Source organism: Arachis hypogaea, chromosome 15 (assembly GCF_003086295.3).
Source record: "Arachis hypogaea cultivar Tifrunner chromosome 15, arahy.Tifrunner.gnm2.J5K5, whole genome shotgun sequence".
In the NCBI taxonomy this organism is placed as follows: Eukaryota; Viridiplantae; Streptophyta; class Magnoliopsida; order Fabales; family Fabaceae; genus Arachis; species Arachis hypogaea.
In genome coordinates, this window is record NC_092050.1 from 136,773,491 (window position 1) to 136,793,903 (window position 20,413).

General features: G+C 39.5%; 4 protein-coding genes and 1 long non-coding RNA gene across 6 annotated transcripts; 3 read left to right on the top strand and 2 right to left on the bottom strand.

Annotated features, from left to right (window-relative positions):
* The first annotated feature begins 677 nt into the window (after nt 1–677).
* LOC112748997 (uncharacterized) lies at nt 678–6,154 on the top strand. The gene is made up of 5 exons (XM_025797258.3): nt 678–1,743; nt 2,413–2,474; nt 2,577–4,730; nt 4,882–4,951; nt 5,224–6,154. Exons 1-5 carry the CDS (start codon nt 1,623–1,625, stop codon nt 5,871–5,873), a joined length of 3,057 nt encoding a protein of 1,018 aa, XP_025653043.1. The 5' UTR covers nt 678–1,622; the 3' UTR covers nt 5,874–6,154.
* On the bottom strand, nt 4,712–6,651 carry LOC140178985 (uncharacterized). Of its 2 annotated transcripts, none has more exons than XR_011872300.1 (2): nt 6,467–6,651; nt 4,712–5,473 (listed from the first exon to the last, which is right to left on the bottom strand). It is a non-coding gene; the product is annotated as an uncharacterized lncRNA (long non-coding RNA). The 2 variants fall into 2 exon arrangements; XR_011872301.1 differs by having other exon boundaries at nt 4,712–5,018; nt 6,467–6,631.
* Nucleotides 6,652–7,785: 1,134 nt separating this feature from the next.
* Nucleotides 7,786–12,362, bottom strand: LOC112750836 (beta-amylase 1, chloroplastic). Its single transcript, XM_025799708.2, has 4 exons — nt 11,489–12,362; nt 9,154–9,364; nt 8,950–9,060; nt 7,786–8,835 (listed from the first exon to the last, which is right to left on the bottom strand). The coding sequence occupies exons 1-4, from the start codon at nt 12,115–12,117 to the stop codon at nt 8,029–8,031; spliced, it is 1,758 nt and encodes a 585-aa protein (XP_025655493.1). The 5' UTR covers nt 12,118–12,362; the 3' UTR covers nt 7,786–8,028.
* Nucleotides 12,363–16,143: 3,781 nt separating this feature from the next.
* Nucleotides 16,144–17,044, top strand: LOC140179347 (uncharacterized). Its single transcript, XM_072218117.1, has 2 exons — nt 16,144–16,911; nt 17,024–17,044. Exons 1-2 carry the CDS (start codon nt 16,144–16,146, stop codon nt 17,042–17,044), a joined length of 789 nt encoding a protein of 262 aa, XP_072074218.1.
* Nucleotides 17,045–17,148: 104 nt separating this feature from the next.
* LOC114925365 (uncharacterized) lies at nt 17,149–19,749 on the top strand. The gene is made up of 3 exons (XM_029292976.1): nt 17,149–18,055; nt 18,176–18,702; nt 19,213–19,749. The coding sequence occupies exons 1-3, from the start codon at nt 17,149–17,151 to the stop codon at nt 19,747–19,749; spliced, it is 1,971 nt and encodes a 656-aa protein (XP_029148809.1).
* The last annotated feature ends 664 nt before the right edge of the window (nt 19,750–20,413 follow it).

Genomic DNA, 20,413 nt, shown 5'->3' on the forward strand with positions numbered 1-20,413 from the left:
TAGTATGGATTCTTAGTAACCCAATATAAATATACGTACAATTATAAATATAAGTAGTTATTGAATTAACGATTTATCTTAAAGTCTCAACTGAAACTAAAAAATGATGGATAAAAAATTTAGATATTGGAGTAAAATGTGTGATATACCTTAATATTATAATTTTAGGTGTTTTTTAAAATTGTAGGATGTACACAAATCGAATTTCATTTGTGTTGAAAAAATTTAAAAAATTTGGAATACACAAATCGAATCCGATCCCAAATTCTTTTAATTTTTTCAACGCAAATTAGAAGGTCGATTTGTGTACCAAAAAATCGGACGGTTCTATTTGTATATCTTTTACAAATCGAACTTCTGATTTTAACTTCTGACATCATAATTGCGTAAAATACCCATACATTTCATAAGTGCTTCCTACACCATTTTTCCTTCCATATCTAAATTAAAATGTGAAAAATGGTCTCTTCTCTTATCAAGCTGTAATTTCTCTACTGGAGTTGCTGAAAAAGTAAAGTAGCATAAATGAGATAGCTAGTGAATCTTTAGAGAGACAAATCACAGAAAGGGAAAATAAATAAAAGTGATGAAAGAGAGCTATGAGACCGTGAAAGAAGGTGTGTGTATGTGATGTGTGCGGTGTTGAAGGGAATGAAAGTGATGAAAGAGGAATGGCTGAAATATGAAAGAAAATGATAACCATACTTTTTTTTTTATCTATGGGCACTACGAAATTTGCATAAAACTAAGATTATTGTATTTACTTTATTCCGATTTCCAAATGTAATATTTCTGTTGTGTCAAATGAATTCAATTAATTAGTTAATAATTAATATATTTATTTGTAAAATCGAAAAACATAATAATTGAAATAGTAAAGATACAAATTATAGTATCCGATCCATTAAAAAGCAAACAGAAAATTCTCCACTTTGAGAGGGTCATAACTCACGATTCACACATTCACATGCATTAATGTGTCATTCAAGGAGACAAAACTCCTTCATGAATGGACAATTGGACATCCACTACCCTCATCACATGCATTCATTCTTCTTCTTCAATTCAAGCACTTTTAATGTTTCCACTTTAAATTTTAAGTTTTCCTGCTTAATTTTTTTCTCCCGACATATCCATAATGAAATATACAAAATATTTATATGGAAAAAAAACTTAGGTAAGAAGCAGCAGCACTACCACCACCCAATATATAGTGAAATGAATATTGTTTGCTTAGATTACAATAAAAGTTAGATGCAACACATACAGTGAGTGATGAGTGATAGATAGAGAGGGAGCTATAACTTTCACGTCAATCCTTCTCAGTGTTTAAAAGAAATTAAAATTAATAAAAAAAAAAAATTCAAACATACCAATCAATTGCATGATGACAGAACTCACTCCTCACCCAACTCTGATTGTACCCTCTCAACCATTCAAAGAACACAACAACAACAACAACATTCCCACTTATCTATTGAATTGAAACTAGGATCTTCAGAAAGATAGAAGAAATAAAGAAACCCAAAGGTTGTATGTGGTGTTTTATTGTTGTTATTATTTGTTAATATAACACTGTATATATTGCAGTGTTTTGGTGATTGGAGGGTAGTAAGGGAATTATGGCAAAGAGATCAGATTTTGCACAGAAGCTTTTGGATGATCTTAGGCTAAGGAAGGAAAAAATGGGTGTTCCTGCTGCATCTCATCAGTCTCAGAGGACAAGCCAATCACAGCCTATAGGTAACTTTTTAATTTCTATGGAATATAAATAAATTATATATTTTGCTCTTTTTGGGTGTTAAGCCTTTGAATTAGTACTGTTGCCTTATGAATTATGAAAAATGAAGATTCACATCCCAAATATATAATTGAAACAAGAAAATGAGGGAATTTGTAGTTTGAAAGGGGATTTTTTGTGTTTAATTTCTATTGTTATTACTTATTACAAATCTGCCACTTTGTTTGCATTATGTTTATTGCTTTTACAGTTTTGTAAAAAGAAAAAAAAAAAAAAAAACAACGTATGCCTATGGAAATAAAATAAAATAATTATTATTAATATTTTTTTCACAAAATCCTTAAGTTAGAAAATAAAAAAAAAAGTGGCAGTTTGTAAGTAATATTAAATGAAAACCAAAAACATATACTAAAATCAAATATGGTTTTACCTTGACTTGTATTGTGATCAATTAGTAAAAGCATGTAATATAGCAAGCTATTGATCCAACAGCAATTTTTCTTCTCTCTTTCTTCTTATATATTTTTCTTAACAGAAATTGTTTACTGGGTTTTCTTGGAAATCACAATTTAATTTTCTGCAGAGGAATGGTATTTAAAGTACAATTGTATGTTAGCCATGCAAGAAACTTCTATGTCTGAAATCTTATTATGCTAATTCTGTTGAAACAGATGCATATTCTTACTCCAAGCAAACAAGTGTTGGATCAAGGAACAGAAAATCCAATGAAATTGTAAGTCACGACATTGTTTGAGTGTATCTATTCTATTCTATTCTATTCTAAGCACACATAAATTCATATAGCAAATCTTCTGTTATTAAAATTTATTTATAGGTAAGTTCAAGAAATGGAGATATGCTGAATAGGTCTAGCAGAAGCCATAGATCTTCAATCAATGGAGAGGTTTCAAATCAGATAGTTTCATATGGGAGAGGCCAGAGCTCACATAAAATGGATGATGTTTCCTTAGCCATAGCCTTTGCTTTCGAGAATGGCATGGCGAAACCAAGAAGAACTGATTCGTCTTACTATAGCAATAACAATAATAGTTCAACTTTGGCTTTTCTTCACCAAATCAAGAAGGGGACAATGGAATTCGGCATGATGGATAGACAAGGAAACATGGTTAGGCAACAAGCTTCAACAAACAATTTTCAAGGCCTCTCTCCTATGCAGATAAATGAGATATCGAAAGGTGCACAGAGACTAAACCAGATACTAAGAGCTTGCTCCAATGGTTTCAACATTGATAGATATTCGATTGAAGTCGCGAAGGAGCTGTTCCAAGGAGCTATTGATTTGGAACAGTCACTCAGGATGCTGGTAGAGCTGCAGCAGAATTCAGAGTTCTTGATTGCGCCGCAGAAGAAAAACCGGATCAAGTTATTGGATGAAGACAGTGAAGATGATGATGAAAGCAACAAAATAATTAGAGCATCTGAGAAAAACCAATTGGCGCCACCGATTTTCTCCTTCGACAAGCGCTCTAGGCATACACTTATGCAGGGGAAAATTATTCTTACAAACTCTAAAGAAGGCAGAAACTCAAATACCAAAAACAAAGATGGAAAGATTTCAAGAGCTTCTCAGAAGCAAACAAATAGATCTAGTTCTGAAATTAAGAATCTCAATGATGTTTTGGAGCAGAAAAGCCACTCTGCCTCGGCAAAATCTGACACAGAGAAGGGAAGGATTCCAAGTGTAGTTGCAAAACTGATGGGGCTAGATAACTTGCCAGAGAAGGCAGAGCCAAAAATCATGCCGCAGAAGGATTCTGGTAATGCACATAAGATTAGAGGAAATCAAGGAATGTCAATGCAGTATACTAGTGCAAAGGAAAGAACAAAGAAGGTTGAAGTGAATAACAACAAAGAAACAGAGAATTTGGTAGCTATGAAGAAACAAAGAGTGATAGAAGCCTTTAACATGGCCGCAACAACTCATGATGAGGAACAATTGTTTGCTGCCAATAAGAATTCACTTGGCGAAAAGGCTGGCCACAGGGTAGTTTCTCAGAGTGGAAAACCACTATGGAGTGATCTGTATGGAATAAAACCCCTGAATGGTTTCGAAAAGCCGAAGCATAATATCAGTGCTGCTAACATCACAGAACAGAAAAGCACAGCAAAGGGCAGAATCAATGGTGAACAAGTGAATGAAAGATCACAAGTTAAGCCTTCAATGCAGGAAGAGAAAGATATCAATGTTAGTAATTTCCAAATGGTGAAAAAAAATACATACAAACAGAACATGAATAATCAGAAGAAACCTGAGAAGAGTCTTGCAGATCAGAAATCATACATGCTCACAAAATATGGGCCTCAAGAAGGGAAAAATCATAGCGAACAACGACTCCAGCCGAGGGAAAAACAAATGCCGCAGGCGAGATTACAAGGAGGGAGTGAATTGAATTTGAGAAGTTCAAAAAACCAGAATAGGCTTATTAGTTCTCATAAGAAGCAGAACTCTGTAGAAAATTTGGAAGCTATGAAACTGGAAGGACTTTTAGGCAACCGATATGATGATTTCACCAAACATGAAACGTCCAATGGCACCAATGATAAAGTGAAAGAGATAGTTAACCGGAAGGGGGCAAGTGTCAAAATGATGGTGGATGAAAAAATTGTTCCTAAACTGGCCAATATGAAGGTGAAGAATACCAGAAAGCAAAAGGCTGACATGCCTAGAAAGATTGTTGAAGTGTCTAATGAAGGAAATGGAAGAAAGCTCATCGAGAAAGTGAAACAACAAATTCATATTTTGCATGATTCTAGACAAGGAGAAATAGATAGATTCAATGGCTTTAAAGATGCTAAGGGAGAAACAGTTGGCATCATCAACTCTAACGAAACAGCAGCTGTGGCTGAATCACCGGATCGGAGAGGCCAACCACTTAAAGAAGCCGATCTGGCTCCTACATCATACAATTCTGATGGTAGAGAACTCCATAGCCTAAAGGGACCAATTGCTTTAACTACAAATCATTCGGTGAGTTCTTTTACATTATGATCTAAAACAGCCTCATGGAATGAAGCAAAATATATAGTAACAGGAGCTTTGTCCAGAAATTGAAGTAGAATAACACAAGTTCATTTTTTTTTTTTTTCAACAAACAATGAAACATGTTGATTTGTTGCAGGATCATGCTGCTCCTGTGGTAGCAAATGAAGGATTCAAGCGTGGTGAACTTGCATTAAATACAACAAATGGTGAGCATATAAATACATAAATTACATCTTCTGCTACACCATGTATTGATATTTGATAAGCCTCACCCTATAAGGAAAAATAGAAAAGATAAGCACTTTAAATCCACAAAAGCAAAAAACAACACTCTTCACCCAAATTTGACATGTGAATTCATTTCTTTCAAGTAAGCTTTGCATGATCTACCCAATGAACTGAAAACTATACATGGAGTAAATCAATCAAAGTATTAATTTTTACTTTTGACATTTTTGTTTCTTTGTTAATATTACAGGAACTCATGAAGAAAGCATGAGTACTAATAATAACCACTTACCACATAAAAATCAAAATATATATGCAAAGAGAACACAAAAGCCACTAACAGAAAGCGAAATCCGCCTGAAGAGGATCTTGGTCGCAAACCGATCATTCCTCAATACTTCAGAAGCTCTTTTCAGGCTCAACATTCCATTCAGCATTCTGCAAGATGGGAGCACCGGCAGCCAGGACAGGGAAGGCGAATGCAAAGAACTCATGTTAGACTGCGGATATGAAGTAATGAAGCGAAAGGGGATACTGTCAGAACTCAGAGCTTATCCATTCTCAAACATATCAATCGATACAATGAGCATAGCATCCTTGGATGACTTGGTTAGGCTTCTGAACAAAGACATTGAGAAGCTAAGATTCTATGGAAGGAACAACAGGAATTTCAATGCCAATGTCGAGGACTACCTGCCGAAAATGCTTGAACTCGACATATTCAGTCGAGAGCAAGACATAGATTGTATGTGGGATTTTGGTTGGAAGAATGAGACATTTGCATTAATTGAAAGATGTGATGTTGTAAAGGATATGGAAAAACATGTCCTGAATGTGCTTTTGGATGAAATCACCAGAGAACTTATGCTTCAAGGAGGACTCAAAATGGCAACCATATAAAATAAGGTTTACTAGTTTCATCATTCAGGTGAAAACAGAAGATAAAGAGTTTCTTGTTTTTTGCTTTTTTCTTTTTTGGGATTTTTCTTGAGTGGTTTAAGTAGTTGATGAGCACTCCGGTGTGGTGATAGTAGATATTGTAAATCATTTGTAATTCATAGTTACAAAGCATTTCATAGACTTTGAACAATGACTTGTATTATTCTTACAAACATGATGGATTTTTTGTACATGTACATCCATGAGAACTTTATTATTAAAAGAAAATGCTGTTGGTGTAATGCTATATCTTACTATCAAGTCAAAATATGTTAAGATCCTTTAGGCATGGCAGGAGCTAATGCAAATTGCAAACCATTTTTATAAGAAACTGAGAGAAGACAGCAGCATCAACAACATTTTTCAGACTTGCTGAATCAATCACTAACAACCTTTAACAATGACGCAATTTTATTTTCTTATAGTTACCCAAAATTGCAATTAACATTAGTCCTTACTCCCACCGACCCCTCTAGAGATAACAGTATTGTGTTTGTTGAATAAGAAAAGGGCATAGTATGAAAGTGTGAGCTTCACAGAAATAGAAATTGTACCAATGTGGTGAAGACAGTAAACAAGCTGATTGATGAAGCAATCGTTTGTTGGCACCATCCCAAAACGTAGAATTTTGTGACTGTAACTTTTAGTGTGCGGAGATGATTCTCCGATAGTTCTGCTGATTTCTAGATTGTTTTTTAATGCATTTCGATGTCAAGTCTAAAAACAAACAAAACCCCTCGCCTAATTGTACGACTTACACGCACAAGACCTTTTTTTTATTTTTATTTTTTCTAAGAATTTATATAAAAATTATTTAATATGAAAAAATAAATTTTTTTAAAACTTATTTATATTTAAAATTCATTTCTATAATTTAAAATGATTTAATATATTAATAAAATATTTTTTTAATTTAAAATAATTTTGTTATAAATTAATTTTTTTATTATTTTACCTTTGAAAAATTTATTTTATTAATTGTAAATAAAAATATTTTTAAAGGGAGACACTCCGATAAAAATGTTTAAAACGTCTTTTTTTTAAAAATGTTTGTTATTAACTAAAATTTAACACATATAATTAATTAAATTATATTATTTTTATCAAAATTAGATCAGACAAATTGATTTGGTCAAAAAAGCGATAAACCAAACTTTAAATCGATTTAAATTAATATTTTTTTTATAAAAAAAATGACTACAATAATCTTATTATAAAAATAACTAAAATATTTTTATTATATATTTTTTTAATTTTATAAATCCTAACTATAATGACACAAAAAAAAAAGAAAAAGATTAAAATTTAGGGTTCTTAATATATATATATAATAAAAATATTATAATTATTTTTTATAAAAAAATATTAATTTAAATCGGTTTAAGATATAATTTATTGATTTTTTGGCCAAATTAATTTATTTAATTTAATTTTGATAAAAATAATATAATTTAATCAATTATATATATTTAATTTTAATTATTTAAAAATATTTAAAAAAAAAACGTTTTAAATATCTTTATCTAAGTCGATCTCATTTTTAAAGGATAAAGGGAAGAAGAATTTTTTGGCTCAAGAGAAAAGAACGGGGCAGAGAAGATTTTACTGAACTCCAGAAAATTGACGAAGAAAATCTTGCATCTAGATAGTTCTACAGCAAAATGACAAAATCCTTGTTCAACTTTTGTGCACCACGACCGTCTCAATGATTTGTTATTTGTGGTTACTGATGACTTGCATAATCGGTTGCTATATGGTTGGAATTTGGACTCGTGGTTGGTAAAAATTAAAATTGCGCTAGAAAATGAAAAAAATTATCACTAAAATTTCCACCTCCCCTTATCGCTTCTCTCGTTTTCATGGCAAGATAATGGACGAAAAAAACACCCTTTGAAATAATATTGATAATAACATAATCTTGCCTCAACAATACATTACGGCATTACGCTACATGAATGGTAATAATAATAGATGTTTTCGGTAGAATACAACAAATATAATACAAAATTATACATCTCCAAAGCCAGAGAGATAGGCTGCTGCATAACTAAAACTTTCATAGCCTATCTGTCACTGATTTCCTAAAGCCCAAGACGAAGAAGATCCAAGCAAATTATTATTGACTAAGAGCAACAGCAGCCTCTTGCACAAGTGGCTGCGAGACATGCACAAAATGCTCTGCTTCTCTCTCCACTTGCTCCCAACACTTACGTGCACTCTTCCCTTCTTTCATCTTCTTCACAAATGCCACAAACTTCCTCCAGTTATCTGGCTGGAATAGATGAGGGTTCATCCTCAGGTATGTGAATGCACACATCTCTTTTTCGCCAGAGTCCTCATCCACGTTCAGCTGTGATGCCTTTAAGATCTGTTTGTGTGCATACTCGTCATACCTTGGCAGCGCATTCTCACCGGCAAGGGGAACCTTCGCTTTTTGAGTTGCCAAAGCCACTTGCTTCACGAGCTTCTCCGGTGCGCAGAGAGCATCCTGAGGCTGCTCATGGTCGCGCATCTCAATGCACGTGAAATTGAAGATGGCGCCATGTCGTGCAAGCATCTCGGCGATGGGGATGTAGCCGTCCCGGAACCTGGTGTTGTAGTAACCTGCTGTGAGCTCTGCAGCATGAGACCTTGTACCATAGTGCCAGTGGATGCCAGCAACTTTTACTGATATCTTGACTCCTGTGTCCTCAAAGATCGACTTAGCTGTGGTGAGGATCCTCTCACCATGGTCTAAGAGCATCTTAGAGTACCAAGTGAGGAAAAATTCGCCATATTCGCTATTCCAGCCTCCTCCTTCTTTGCGGAAGAATGGTGTGTCTTCTGGCCAGTTATTATATTCACCAGCATCTCTTGGGCCTGTGCTTCCCCATTCTGGCTTACCGGCATCTTCGGCTGCAGCTTTCAAGCTACTCAACATATACTGCACCACAGTAGAACAAAACAATATTAGAAATACAAAGCAAACTACAACCATTTTTGGTAAATTAAAGTAAGAGAGTTCAAAACAGGAAAAAATAAATGAATGTGACAATACCTTATCATAGCATTGAAAAGCACCAATTCCTGGGAACCTCCATGTGCCATTTTGCTCTGGGTATGAAGGGTAACGCAACTCACCAGCTGGACCCATACCAACTTGTATTTCCTGAATTGTGTCAATTATAGAGAAGTTAGGTGAAATCTAGCAATGATTTAAAACATAAGAGTACTATGGAGAAAGGGTCATGTGGATATTTACCACAATAGTGTCACCAAGAAGGTTCTTGAAATTGTCTCTGAAGGCACGCATGAAATCAGCATAACATTGAACTGGTGTACGGCCCTTGAGTACAGGCAAAGTATCACAACCCAGTGATAGGTATTCGTAGTTTCTTCTTCCCCATTGATCAGTGTATGCAAGATCAGGATCATTGTTAATCTCCTCCACTACCCATTTAGGCAAGGGAATACTGTAAGCATGAGAACGATCAATGAGTTCCAACTCACGATTAAGACACCACTTATTCAAACATTGTGACAACAATAGACAACAGTCTACTCTTTCACCAATAATCAATCTCTTACACATAATAGCTACATATTTTTCAAACATATATTAAAATATTAAGTTAAATACTTGAGGATGCAGTGCTCGAGTCTTTCAGATATATTATTGACTCTAAAAAAAGAGAGGATTATCTGGTTGGATCCAGGATCCAAGCTCCAATCAGCAAGCTAATAAAGAATTATGTATCAAACAAATTGAGAAGGGTTGCCATGTTCTAAATGGAACGTAAAGAGCATAACTGTCATATTGAGATATGGGGTCCACTACAATTCTAGGCGTATATCCACAAGGATAACCCACTTTGTTTTTTAGGCCATGAAGAAGTGAATCAATCCAACTTCTAACACTCACGTGGTACCATTATCTGTCACGAAACCGCATCCCCTCTATCGAGTATTTTATCTACGTTCACTATACGCGACAAATAAAATAAAGTTCATTGTGTTATAGCCATAAAAAAACTCGTTGTACCGTAGTGATCACGCCTCATTTTGCAATAAGACCCCTATAATTCATAAAAGGTTTCTCGAAAATGGGATTTTTGAATTGAAAAATACAATTATTTTTTGAAAAGAAATAGTCGCCACGAATCTTAGTGGTTAGTACAAATACAAGTTGAAAAGTTAACTTCGAGCTACAGTAACAAAAAAACACACTATCATCCCCCCGCACCTTCGCTCGTGTATTTCGTTTTTCTTATTTATTTAATTATTTTTTTGTTTTATTTTATTTTATTTTTTGGGGTTCTTCGTGTATTTCGTTTTTCCATAAAACTCTTTGGCGCCGTGCTCCTCACGCTTCTCTTTTGTTATAATTTAATAATTTTTAATCAGTCATAAAAAAATCATTTAAATTTCAACTTATTACTTATCCCTAAATTAGGTTTTGTGCACTTTCTTTATTCAATTTTCAAAAATCTAATTAACAAAATTATATTTTTAATTCATATCAGCTTTAATTTTTACACTGCATTCATATTTGTTACAAACTTACAATCAAGTACCTCATCATCAGAACATCTAAATGAACAGTCTGAAATTGATTAAAGAACAATTACAGCTTCCCGATTCAGAGATAACTGATTCATGCTTATCAAAAAGAATTTGAAGTGTTGCTCTAGGAATTTTTACTTCTGGGATAATAAAATGATTAAGACATGAAACTATTACTTCACATAAACAGAATGAAGGAGAAGCGAGCAAAGACATGAAAATACAAAATTGAACACAACCAGAAATCAGAATACAATTAACAAGATAATTTAATAAGGTTTAATTATTATGATAGTTCCACCAAATTTATAATTAAGTCTTTATAATTTTTTTTAAAATTGAATTTTGAAATTATTTTTAATTTTATAATTAAAATTTATGCAACAAAAATAAAATTAATAAAATATTTCTTCTAAAAATATGTTTAAAAATTTAATTAAAAATATTCTATTATCTTTAATATTTTTTAGATTCTTAAAAATTTAATTACAAAATTAAAATAAAAAACAGTATAAAAACTCCATTAAAAAATAAAAAAATTACAAATTTGATAAAATTATAAACAATATTGGAATAATTAAACCATTTAATAATTCATATGCTAGCCGTTTAAACAAATTGAAAACTTAAGCCATTTAATAATTCATATGTATAATAAATTGATAAATTGATTGTCGTAATCAAAGTAAATGATAAATCCACGGACATATCTACTCAAAAATCACAACAGTGTCGTAGCTCAAACTAAAACCAAACAAAAATTCACAACTACATCTAGTTCGATAAAATAAACTCTCCTCTCTTTAAGCATTTTTGGGCCTAAGATCCTACTACCAATAATTCAAAATCACGATAGCATTAAACAGGGAATTGAATACAGACATTTTACGCACTAAATTCCAATTTGATTTTGGCTGTTATAAACCTGATTTTCAGAAAAACATAACACAACACTCTAATTTCATTTCTGTCATGAAGATTTATCACCATAAAAAAGGTTTGTTGAAGAAATTGAGAGAGAAAGAGAAACTTACGTGCATGAATCACCGACGTTACCCCCGCATTGATGAAACGACATAACCGCCTGGACCTTCAAGCCATGTTTCTTCGCCATTTCCAGAAGCTCCCTATACCCTCCCCAATTATATTCCCCAGGCTTCTCCCTCTCCACAAGCCCCCACCACACGTCCATCATGATGCCCTCCACACCGGCGCTTTTCAACGCCATCATCGCCGCGTTCACCGCCTTCTTCCTATTCACTCCGTTCCCCCACGTCACGCTGTCCAACGGCATCATCACGTAAACCGGAACCCCTCCCTCGCCGCTCTTCCCTCCTTTTCCTCCTTCTCTGTACGCTCTCTCAGCCTCGTCCGTTTCCGATGGGTTCGCGGCCGTATCCGTCGCGAATGCCTTACAAGCAACCGATAGATCTGGCCGTATTCCCGTAAACGACGGCGACCTGCACGGTGTCAGCGGAGGAGACAGCGCGTCTGCTCCAGCCGGATCTGGTTTCCTCGCCGCGCATCGGATGTTCGCTGACGGAGACTTCCACACCGCCGCTGCGCTAACTGTCGCCGACGACGTAGACGACTCTCCCGCCGAAGTATCTGGCACCGGCGTACCGGCTAGGCTTCCGATCTGGTGAGTTAAGCTCAATGCCATGTTTTCTTTATTTTCTGTCTTCTATTGGATATACAATTTTCCTGGAAAATCTATCAAAAACTGGGATAGAAAAATAAAATATAATCGCCGGGAAAGAACGCGAGAAAATCTTGCTCTTCGGTTTGATTCGGTAATTTAGCGAGTTCAACTGCAATTACGGTTGGATATTTTTAATTTTTTGATGAGTGGACATGGAGGGAGCTTGAACGAGTCTTTATAGGGAGCGATGTCTTTAAAGATAAGATTAAATTAATGTATATTTGACCGCTTAGTTTTTGACACGTGTTGATGGGGGTACGTGGCGGATTCCCAACGGGTGTAGATCTTAACGGGTTGGATCGCTTGATAGGGTGGAAGAAATGGACGACTAGATTTCGATTACGCGTGAAGATACCAGAAAATGCGGTACAAAAAATCCCCTCCCTTGGAGGTCGACACGTGCACGAAAGGGATGGGTCACGTGTCGTGATTGCACTTTCGGTTGTTCATACTTCATGGTTCATACAAACTTTGACAAATCCATTTTTCAGTATAAGAAAGTACAACGAGCTAATGAAAATTTTGTACGTTGTGTATAATAGAGGTTTATTCAGTATTAGAGATATAATTATTAATGTTAATTTTTTTATCAAATTAAATTTTTAGGATGAGTAGTTTTATAACATGATATTAAAGTTCTAAATTTAAAAAGTCAAGAATTCAATTCTTAGTAAATTTTAAGATCTGATTTTATGACATAAAATATTTATTATCCATGTTATTCATATAGTTATTTTGAATAATATGAATGATATTCATTTTATTTATATTGGACCAAAAATTTAGCACATTATATACTTAGACCATTGACTCTTTAACAAATACTCTTTAAGTATTATTTGGTATTCGGAGCCGGATTGTCAAGTTTATTCTTATAAGTATTTCTTGTTAGAAAAAATAAACATTTTTAAATATTACTTTTTTTATTGTAAGATTATTTTTTAATTTTTGTTTTTTATAATTTATAATTTAAAATTTAAAATTTAGAATTTAATTCTAAGATTTGGCTTTTAAATTAAAAAAGTTTGCTAATATTAAAAAAAAAATAAAATAAAGTAATAATTAAATTTTTTAAAATTTCGTCTTTAGACTAACTAATTTTTGGAAAAAATATCAATTAGATCCTCCCTAATAACAAACCATAAATATGTTATGTTTTTTTATTTATAAATAGTGAAAAAAAATAAAATTGTGTATGTATTTTATTATCTATAATGATCTTGTTATCACATATTAAAAGATATAAAGTGTTCATTATTTAATATGGTGTAGAATCTAAATAGTATCTTTATTTTTTTTTTAAAATTAATTAATCTGCAGTTAAAATTTGTAAAAATTTAATTGTCATTTTACTTAAAAAATTAATTCTCAAATTGAACTCTTTTTAGTTAATGTGTTAAAAATTCTTCTAATTTACATTTTATTTTAAAATAGTGTTTTAATTTCTATTAACAACTTAAATGGAAAACGATGTCAAATAATTACAAAAATCCACTTTTATATATATATATATATATATATATATACTCTACTTTTCTTGTTTTACAAAGACCTAACAAAAACCTTTCTTTTTTCGTGGAGTTAATTATTTATGTGAGTTGAAATAGAATTATTGATATTTTATTTATTAAATATTTTTTAAATTATTATTAGTTTACCTAGATAAAAGTATGTTTCAATTTTATATAAGAAAAGATTAAGCAGGTTTTAGTCTTGTTAATATGTTATTAAGTCTTTGCTATAATTTTTGTTACATTACAATGATTTAGTATGGTGGACATCATTTAATCCATCTGGTAGTTCTTTATATACTGTTACGGCCTGGCCCAAACTCACGCGGATTAACCCGACCCGAGTTCCCGCCGGCCCAACAACGCGCCCTCCACTCGATCCGGACACGCGTCCTGTACGGCTTGCACACAGCCGTGGGACAGCGCCCTTGAGGGTATGGGCCTGACCACTGGAGGGGCCCACTACTGACATGTATATAAGGGAGAGACTGGCTCTCCCCCCAAGGTACGTCACATTCTTACACCACCTCCTTTCCGCCTGCACATATTCTGACAAGAGCGTCGGAGTGTCTTTGCAGGTGGCACCCCCCTCTACATACGAAGTGCTCGGGACCTCGCACACCCGGGACCAGGAAACCACGACTAGACGAGCCTCTCCACCATCCCAAGCGTTGACCTCAGGGTCCTAACCCGAACCGTCTGGTACCCGACCTACCGAACATTGGCGCCGTCTGTGGGGAAACTCGTCCATGGATTTCGTGCTGGTCCAGACTGGGACAGGTTCCGAGGTAGCGCCTCCCGTGCTCGGGGGAGGCGCCGTCGCGACGGAATCCCGGCAACAGCAACGGTCGCCCCCGAGGGATGCGACACAGACTCACGAGAGACGCCCCTTCGAGGGGACGGGTGATAACCACGCCAGGATAATGCAAGAACTACGCCACAGAATGCAGGACTTAGAGCGCAGGCTAGCAGAAAGAAAGCGCGACCAACGCTCCCCAGAGCGGAGCCCCACCCGTTCCCGTTCAAGGAGCCGCTCGAGGCGCACGCCGAGCCCCCAATACGAGTCGGAGAGCACTGGGGGGCGGGTACGCCCCAGAAGAAGAAGTCGCGACCCCATTATCTACGCCCGACACGAAAGGCGGCGCGCGTCGAACAGGGGCGACGAGGAAGCTCACCGCGAGAACAACGAGTCGAGAAGAACTGCCCGAGGACCCGTCATAATAGGAGCGACTCCTTTCCACCGCTCTGTACTCGAGGTCCGACTACCGAAACACTTCGACAAGCCGACAGACATGAAGTATGACGGAACGCAAGACCCCCTGGAACACTTGACGGCCTTTGAGGCCAGGATGAACCTAGAAGGGGTGGGAGACGAGGTCAGATGCCGCGCTTTCCCGGTCACCTTAGCGGGCCCGGCAATACGGTGGTTTAACAACCTCCCGCAAGGCTCGGTGACCCAATTTTCCGACATCAGCCACGCCTTCTTGGCTCAGTTCACAACTAGGATTGTCAAAGCCAAACACCCAATTAATTTGCTGGGGGTGACACAGAGACCCGGAGAGCCGACCAGGAAGTACCTGGACCGTTTTAATGACGAGTGCTTGGAAATTGACGGTCTGACAGACTCAGTGGCAAGTTTGTGTTTAACGAACGGACTCTCGAATGAGGACTTCAGGAAACACCTCACCACAAAGCCCGTCTGGACAATGCAAGAGATCCAGTGCGTGGCCAAAGAATACATTAATGACGAGGAAGTCAGCCGGGTTGTGGCTGCCAATAAACGGCAGCCGGCCTATAACCAAGCCCGGCACTTCGAAGCCAGAGAAAGACCAAAGGAACACGCCAGGGACGGCGGTCCGAGTAAACCACCCAAACCGTTCCCCCGAGTTGGGAAGTTCACCAACTACACCCCCCTCACGGCATCGATCACAGAAGTTTACCAACAGATAGCAGAAAAGGGGATACTGGCGAAGCCCCGACCACTGAAGGACAGGACGGGAGGAAACAAGAACCTCTACTGCGAGTATCACAAGGGTTACGGGCACAAGACCCAAGACTGCTTTGACCTAAAGGACGCCCTCGAGCAAGCTATCAGGGACGGCAAACTCGCCGATTTCGCCCACTTTATAAGGGAACCAAGGAGACGCAACCGAGACCACGACACCGAAGATAGATCCCGACCAACGAGGCGACGACAAGAACCAGAGGGTGACGACCACGGCCTCACAGTGGTAAACGTGGTAACGGCCAGAAATACCGCCCCGAAGTCGAAATCAGCACAGAAAAAAATGCCAAGGTCCTAGCGATCTCCACCTCACCCGTTAGAAGTCTTAAGGGTCTCCCAACTATCTCTTTCGGCCCGGAGGATCAATGGTTCGACGAGGCGCCGGAAAGTCCGCCCATGGTCATCACGGCTAGGGTCGGAACTGGCCTCGTCAAACGAATCCTGGTAGACACGGGGGCAGACTCAAATATCATGTTCCGAAACGTTTTCGATGCCTTGGGATTGAGAGATTCCGACCTGACGACCCACCAGTACGGTGTGGTAGGGTTAGGTGACCACTTCATCAAGCCGGACGGAATTATCACACTCCCGACCTCTGTGGGACAAGGGCAAAGACGGAGAACAGTCATGGCAGACTTTGTGATATTACAAGATTCGACGGCTTATAACATCATCCTAGGGAGAAAGACCATTAACGACTTGGGGGCAGCTATCAGTACGAAACTACTGGTGATGAAATTCATCACCGATGACGGATCCGTGGGATCCCTCAGGGGCGACTTGGAAACGGTGGTCGCTTGCGACCACGCCAGCCTTTCTCTCAGGAAAAAATCCAAGGAAGCGTCAGGGGTCTTCCTAGCCGACCTGGATGCCAGGGTAGACGACAAACCCAGACCAGAGCCAGAAGGAGACTTGGAAAAGTTCAAAGTCGGCGAGGAGGACGATAAATTCACATTCATAAACAGAAACCTCCCGCACGAGATAAAGGAGCCTTTGATGGAAATGATCAGGGCCAATGCCGACCTCTTTGCCTGGACACCTGCCGACATGCCCGGGATAGATCCCCAGCTCATGTCGCATCACCTGGCCGTAAAGGCAGGAGCCAAACCAGTGGCCCAGAGAAGGAGAAAAATGTCGCAGGAAAGGGCGGATGAGGTGGCCAAGCAAACGGCCAGCCTCTTAGAAGCGGGATTCATCCGGGAACTGGACTATTCGACTTGGTTGTCGAATGTGGTTCTGGTTAAAAAACACAACGGGAGGTGGAGAATGTGCGTGGACTACTCTGACCTCAACAAGGCTTGTCCCAAGGACTGCTACCCCCTACCTAATATTGATGCACTCGTCAACGCAGCGGCAGGGTACAGATATCTGAGCTTCATGGACGCCTACTCAGGGTACAATCAGATACCGATGCACCGACCCGACGAGGAAAAAACGACGTTCATAACGCCAGGGGGCATCTATTGTTACAAGGTAATGCCGTTTGGTCTAAAAAATGCCGGAGCCACATACCAAAGGTTGATGAATAAGATATTCAACGAACTCATGGGCAAAACAGTAGAAGTCTATGTGGATGACATACTCGCAAAGACCGCACGACCTAACGATCTCCTGAGCGACCTTAACGGCGTTTTCTCGTCCCTACGACAACACGACATGAGGCTTAATCCGCTCAAATGCGCGTTCGCCATGGAGGCCGGAAAGTTCCTGGGCTTCATGATCACTCAAAGAGGAGTGGAAGCCAATCCCGAAAAATGCCAAGCGGTCCTTCAAATGAAGAGTCCGGGTTGCATCAAAGACGTCCAGAGACTTGCTGGGAGATTGACAGCTTTGTCCCGTTTCCTCGGCGCATCGGCAGCAAGGGCCCTACCTTTCTTCAATTTAATGAGAAAGGGAATGACGTTCGAATGGACCCCAGTGTGCGAAGAAGCGTTCAACCACTTCAAGGAAATCTTGGCGGCACCACCAGTCCTCGGGAAACCCAGAGCCGGAGAACCGCTCTACCTCTACCTGTCAGTAACCGAGGAAGCGCTTGCCGCGGTCCTCGTTGCAGAAGAAGCAAAGACACAACAGCCCGTCTACTTCATGAGCAGGGCACTCCAGGGACCAGAGCTGAGGTATAGCAAACTGGAAAGACTGGCGCTGGCGCTCCTAGTGTCCTCCCGAAGGTTAAGACAATACTTCCAGAGTCACCGTATAGTTGTGAGGACAGATCAGGCGATTCGACAAATACTGCAAAAACCTGATTTGGCTGGTAGGATGATGACCTGGGCCATCGAGCTCTCACAATATGACCTACAGTATGAGCCTCGACACGCAATCAAGGCCCAGGCAATGGCAGACTTCTTGGTGGAGGTAACGGGCGACCCTCCCGAGGAAACGGGCACACGGTGGAGGCTTCATGTGGACGGAGCCTCCAACCAAACGTCCGGAGGAGTAGGGGTCATCTTGGAAAGCCCAGCAGGGGTCATCTATGAGCAATCGACCAAGTTCGAGTTCCCAGTGTCGAACAACCAAGCAGAATATGAGGCTCTCCTAGGCGGACTAATGCTGGCTCGGGAAGTCGGGGCAACGAGGGTCGAAGTATGCAGCAACTCCCAAGTCGTCACCTCGCAGATAAACGGAATCTACCAAGCCCGGGACCCCCTCCTCCAAAAATACTTGGAAAAGGTTAAGCAAATGACAAGCCAGTTCCAGGAGGTCATCGTCCAGCACGTTCCAAGAGAAAGGAACACACGAGCAGACCTCTTGTCGAAGCTTGCGAGCACAAAGCCAGGATCGGGTAACCGGTCGCTCATCCAAGGCATGGTGAAGGAACCAACGGTCGCCCTCCACTTGACGGAGTCGAGCCCCTCATGGCTGGACCCCATCACCAACTTCCTGGAACTCGGCAAGTCGCCCGAAGATGAGAAAGCAGCCAAAGCTTTAAGAAGGGAGGCGGCCAGATATGCAATCATACAGGGACAACTATTCAAAAAGGGACTTAGCCAGCCCCTATTGAAGTGTTTGCACCCCGACCAAACGGACTACGTGCTTAGGGAAGTCCATGAGGGGTGTTGCGGACACCACATCGGGGGCAAAGCCCTAGCAAGGAAGCTCATCCGAGCAGGATACTACTGGCCAACAATGATGAAGGACTCAAAGGAATTCGTCAGAAAATGCACGAAGTGTCAACAAAACGCCAACTTCCACAAGGCACTGGCCTCCGAGCTAAGCTCGCTAACGACTACACGACCATTTGCACAATGGGGAGTCGACCTCCTGGGACCTTTCCCGGTCGGCCCAGGACAAGTCAAATACCTCATTGTAGCCATTGACTACTATACCAAATGGGTAGAGGCTGAACCGCTAGCCACGATATCGTCCTCCAACTGCCGGAAGTTCATGTGGAGGCAGGTGATAACCCGTTTCGGTATCCCGGAGGTCGTTATCTCGGACAATGGGACCCAGTTCACCGACAAGAAGTTCATGGAATTCCTCTCTGGCCTGGGGATAAAGCAAAAGTTCTCCTCAATAGAACACCCCCAAACAAACGGGCAGGTAGAGGCCGCAAACAAAGTCGTCCTTCTTGGTCTAAAGAAGCGCCTAGACAGTAAGAAAGGAAACTGGGCTGACGAACTCCCCTCCGTCTTATGGTCCTACCGGACAACCGAGCAAAGCGCCACGGGGGAAACTCCCTTTCGCCTAACATACGGGGTCGATGCGGTGATACCAGTCGAAATCGGCGAACCAAGCCCCCGACTACTACTCGCGGGCATGAGCGAAGCGGTCGAGAAAGACCTGATTGAGGAAACAAGGGAGATGGCTCACCTAACAGAAACGGCGCTGAAACAAAGAATAGCCCTGCGTTACAACGCAAAAGTCCTCAAACGAGACTTCGAGGAAAGGGACCTCGTCCTGCGACGCAACAACATCGGCGTCCCGACCCCAGGGGAAGGTAAGCTGGCGGTAAATTGGGAAGGTCCCTACAGGGTAAGGGAGGTACTCGGCAAAGGCGCTTACAAACTCGAAAAACTCGACGGCAAGGAAATACCCAGAACATGGAACGCAGGTAACCTAAAGAGGTTCTACTCCTGACCCACCGGCTCACCGACCAGGGAGCCTAGCCAGATAGTTGATATTTGCCCTATCCACATGTTAATTCATCTTGTTTACTTACTTTGTCAAATACTTGCCCAACTGACGAGTAATTTTCACTTGTTCAAATTTTTTACTTGTTAAAACTTTCTTACTTCACATCTGTTTCACATGACCAAAACCTAAAACGGCACCCCGGGATTGATCACCCCGGGAGCCAGACGGCTCATAGGCCTCAACCAATTCGACGACGACGTGACCAAATCCGTCCGAACTGTTGCCAAATGTGAAAACGGCGAGACGGGCACAAGAAATAAGCCCGCCTAGAATAAACGGTAACACGATAACGGCAACACGACAAAACAACGAAACAAGCAAAAATCACAGCAATCAAACGATGATAACTTATAAAGCGTCAAAATATGGAACGGACAAGTAAATTGTTCAAAACAAACAAAACGACAAAATATCCTAAGTTACAAGACTTCACTTCCTCGGCATATCAACAATTTTTCCGTCCTGGATAGTCTTGAAAATGCCAATTGACGACGTCTCGAAATCAGGAGCAGCAATCCTCAGCTGGGCCTTCAGGGCATCTTCGGTCATCAAGATAGCATTCTTCCCTTGCTCCTTGGCCACCTTAAGCTTCTTCTTAAGCTCAGCG

What these genes read in the sequence shown, in the direction of transcription:
- LOC140179347 (XM_072218117.1), top strand. Translation starts at nt 16,144, where the DNA reads ATGTTCCGAAACGTTTTCGATGCCTTGGGATTGAGAGATTCCGACCTG. An exon ending in GGTTGTCGAATGTGGTTCTG is followed by an intron (nt 16,912 to 17,023) that starts GTTAAAAAACAC and finishes TCGTCAACGCAG; the next exon opens with CGGCAGGGTACAGATATCTG.
- LOC112750836 (XM_025799708.2), bottom strand. Translation starts at nt 12,117, where the DNA reads ATGGCATTGAGCTTAACTCACCAGATCGGAAGCCTAGCCGGTACGCCG. An exon ending in AACGTCGGTGATTCATGCAC is followed by an intron (nt 9,365 to 11,488) that starts GTAAGTTTCTCT and finishes TCATGCTTACAG; the next exon opens with TATTCCCTTGCCTAAATGGG. An exon ending in TTCTTGGTGACACTATTGTG is followed by an intron (nt 9,061 to 9,153) that starts GTAAATATCCAC and finishes GACACAATTCAG; the next exon opens with GAAATACAAGTTGGTATGGG.
- LOC112748997 (XM_025797258.3), top strand. Translation starts at nt 1,623, where the DNA reads ATGGCAAAGAGATCAGATTTTGCACAGAAGCTTTTGGATGATCTTAGG. An exon ending in ACAGAAAATCCAATGAAATT is followed by an intron (nt 2,475 to 2,576) that starts GTAAGTCACGAC and finishes ATTTATTTATAG; the next exon opens with GTAAGTTCAAGAAATGGAGA. An exon ending in CTTTAACTACAAATCATTCG is followed by an intron (nt 4,731 to 4,881) that starts GTGAGTTCTTTT and finishes GATTTGTTGCAG; the next exon opens with GATCATGCTGCTCCTGTGGT.
- LOC114925365 (XM_029292976.1), top strand. Translation starts at nt 17,149, where the DNA reads ATGCCGTTTGGTCTAAAAAATGCCGGAGCCACATACCAAAGGTTGATG. An exon ending in CGACCCTCCCGAGGAAACGG is followed by an intron (nt 18,056 to 18,175) that starts GCACACGGTGGA and finishes TCGAGTTCCCAG; the next exon opens with TGTCGAACAACCAAGCAGAA. An exon ending in ACCCCGACCAAACGGACTAC is followed by an intron (nt 18,703 to 19,212) that starts GTGCTTAGGGAA and finishes ACAAACGGGCAG; the next exon opens with GTAGAGGCCGCAAACAAAGT.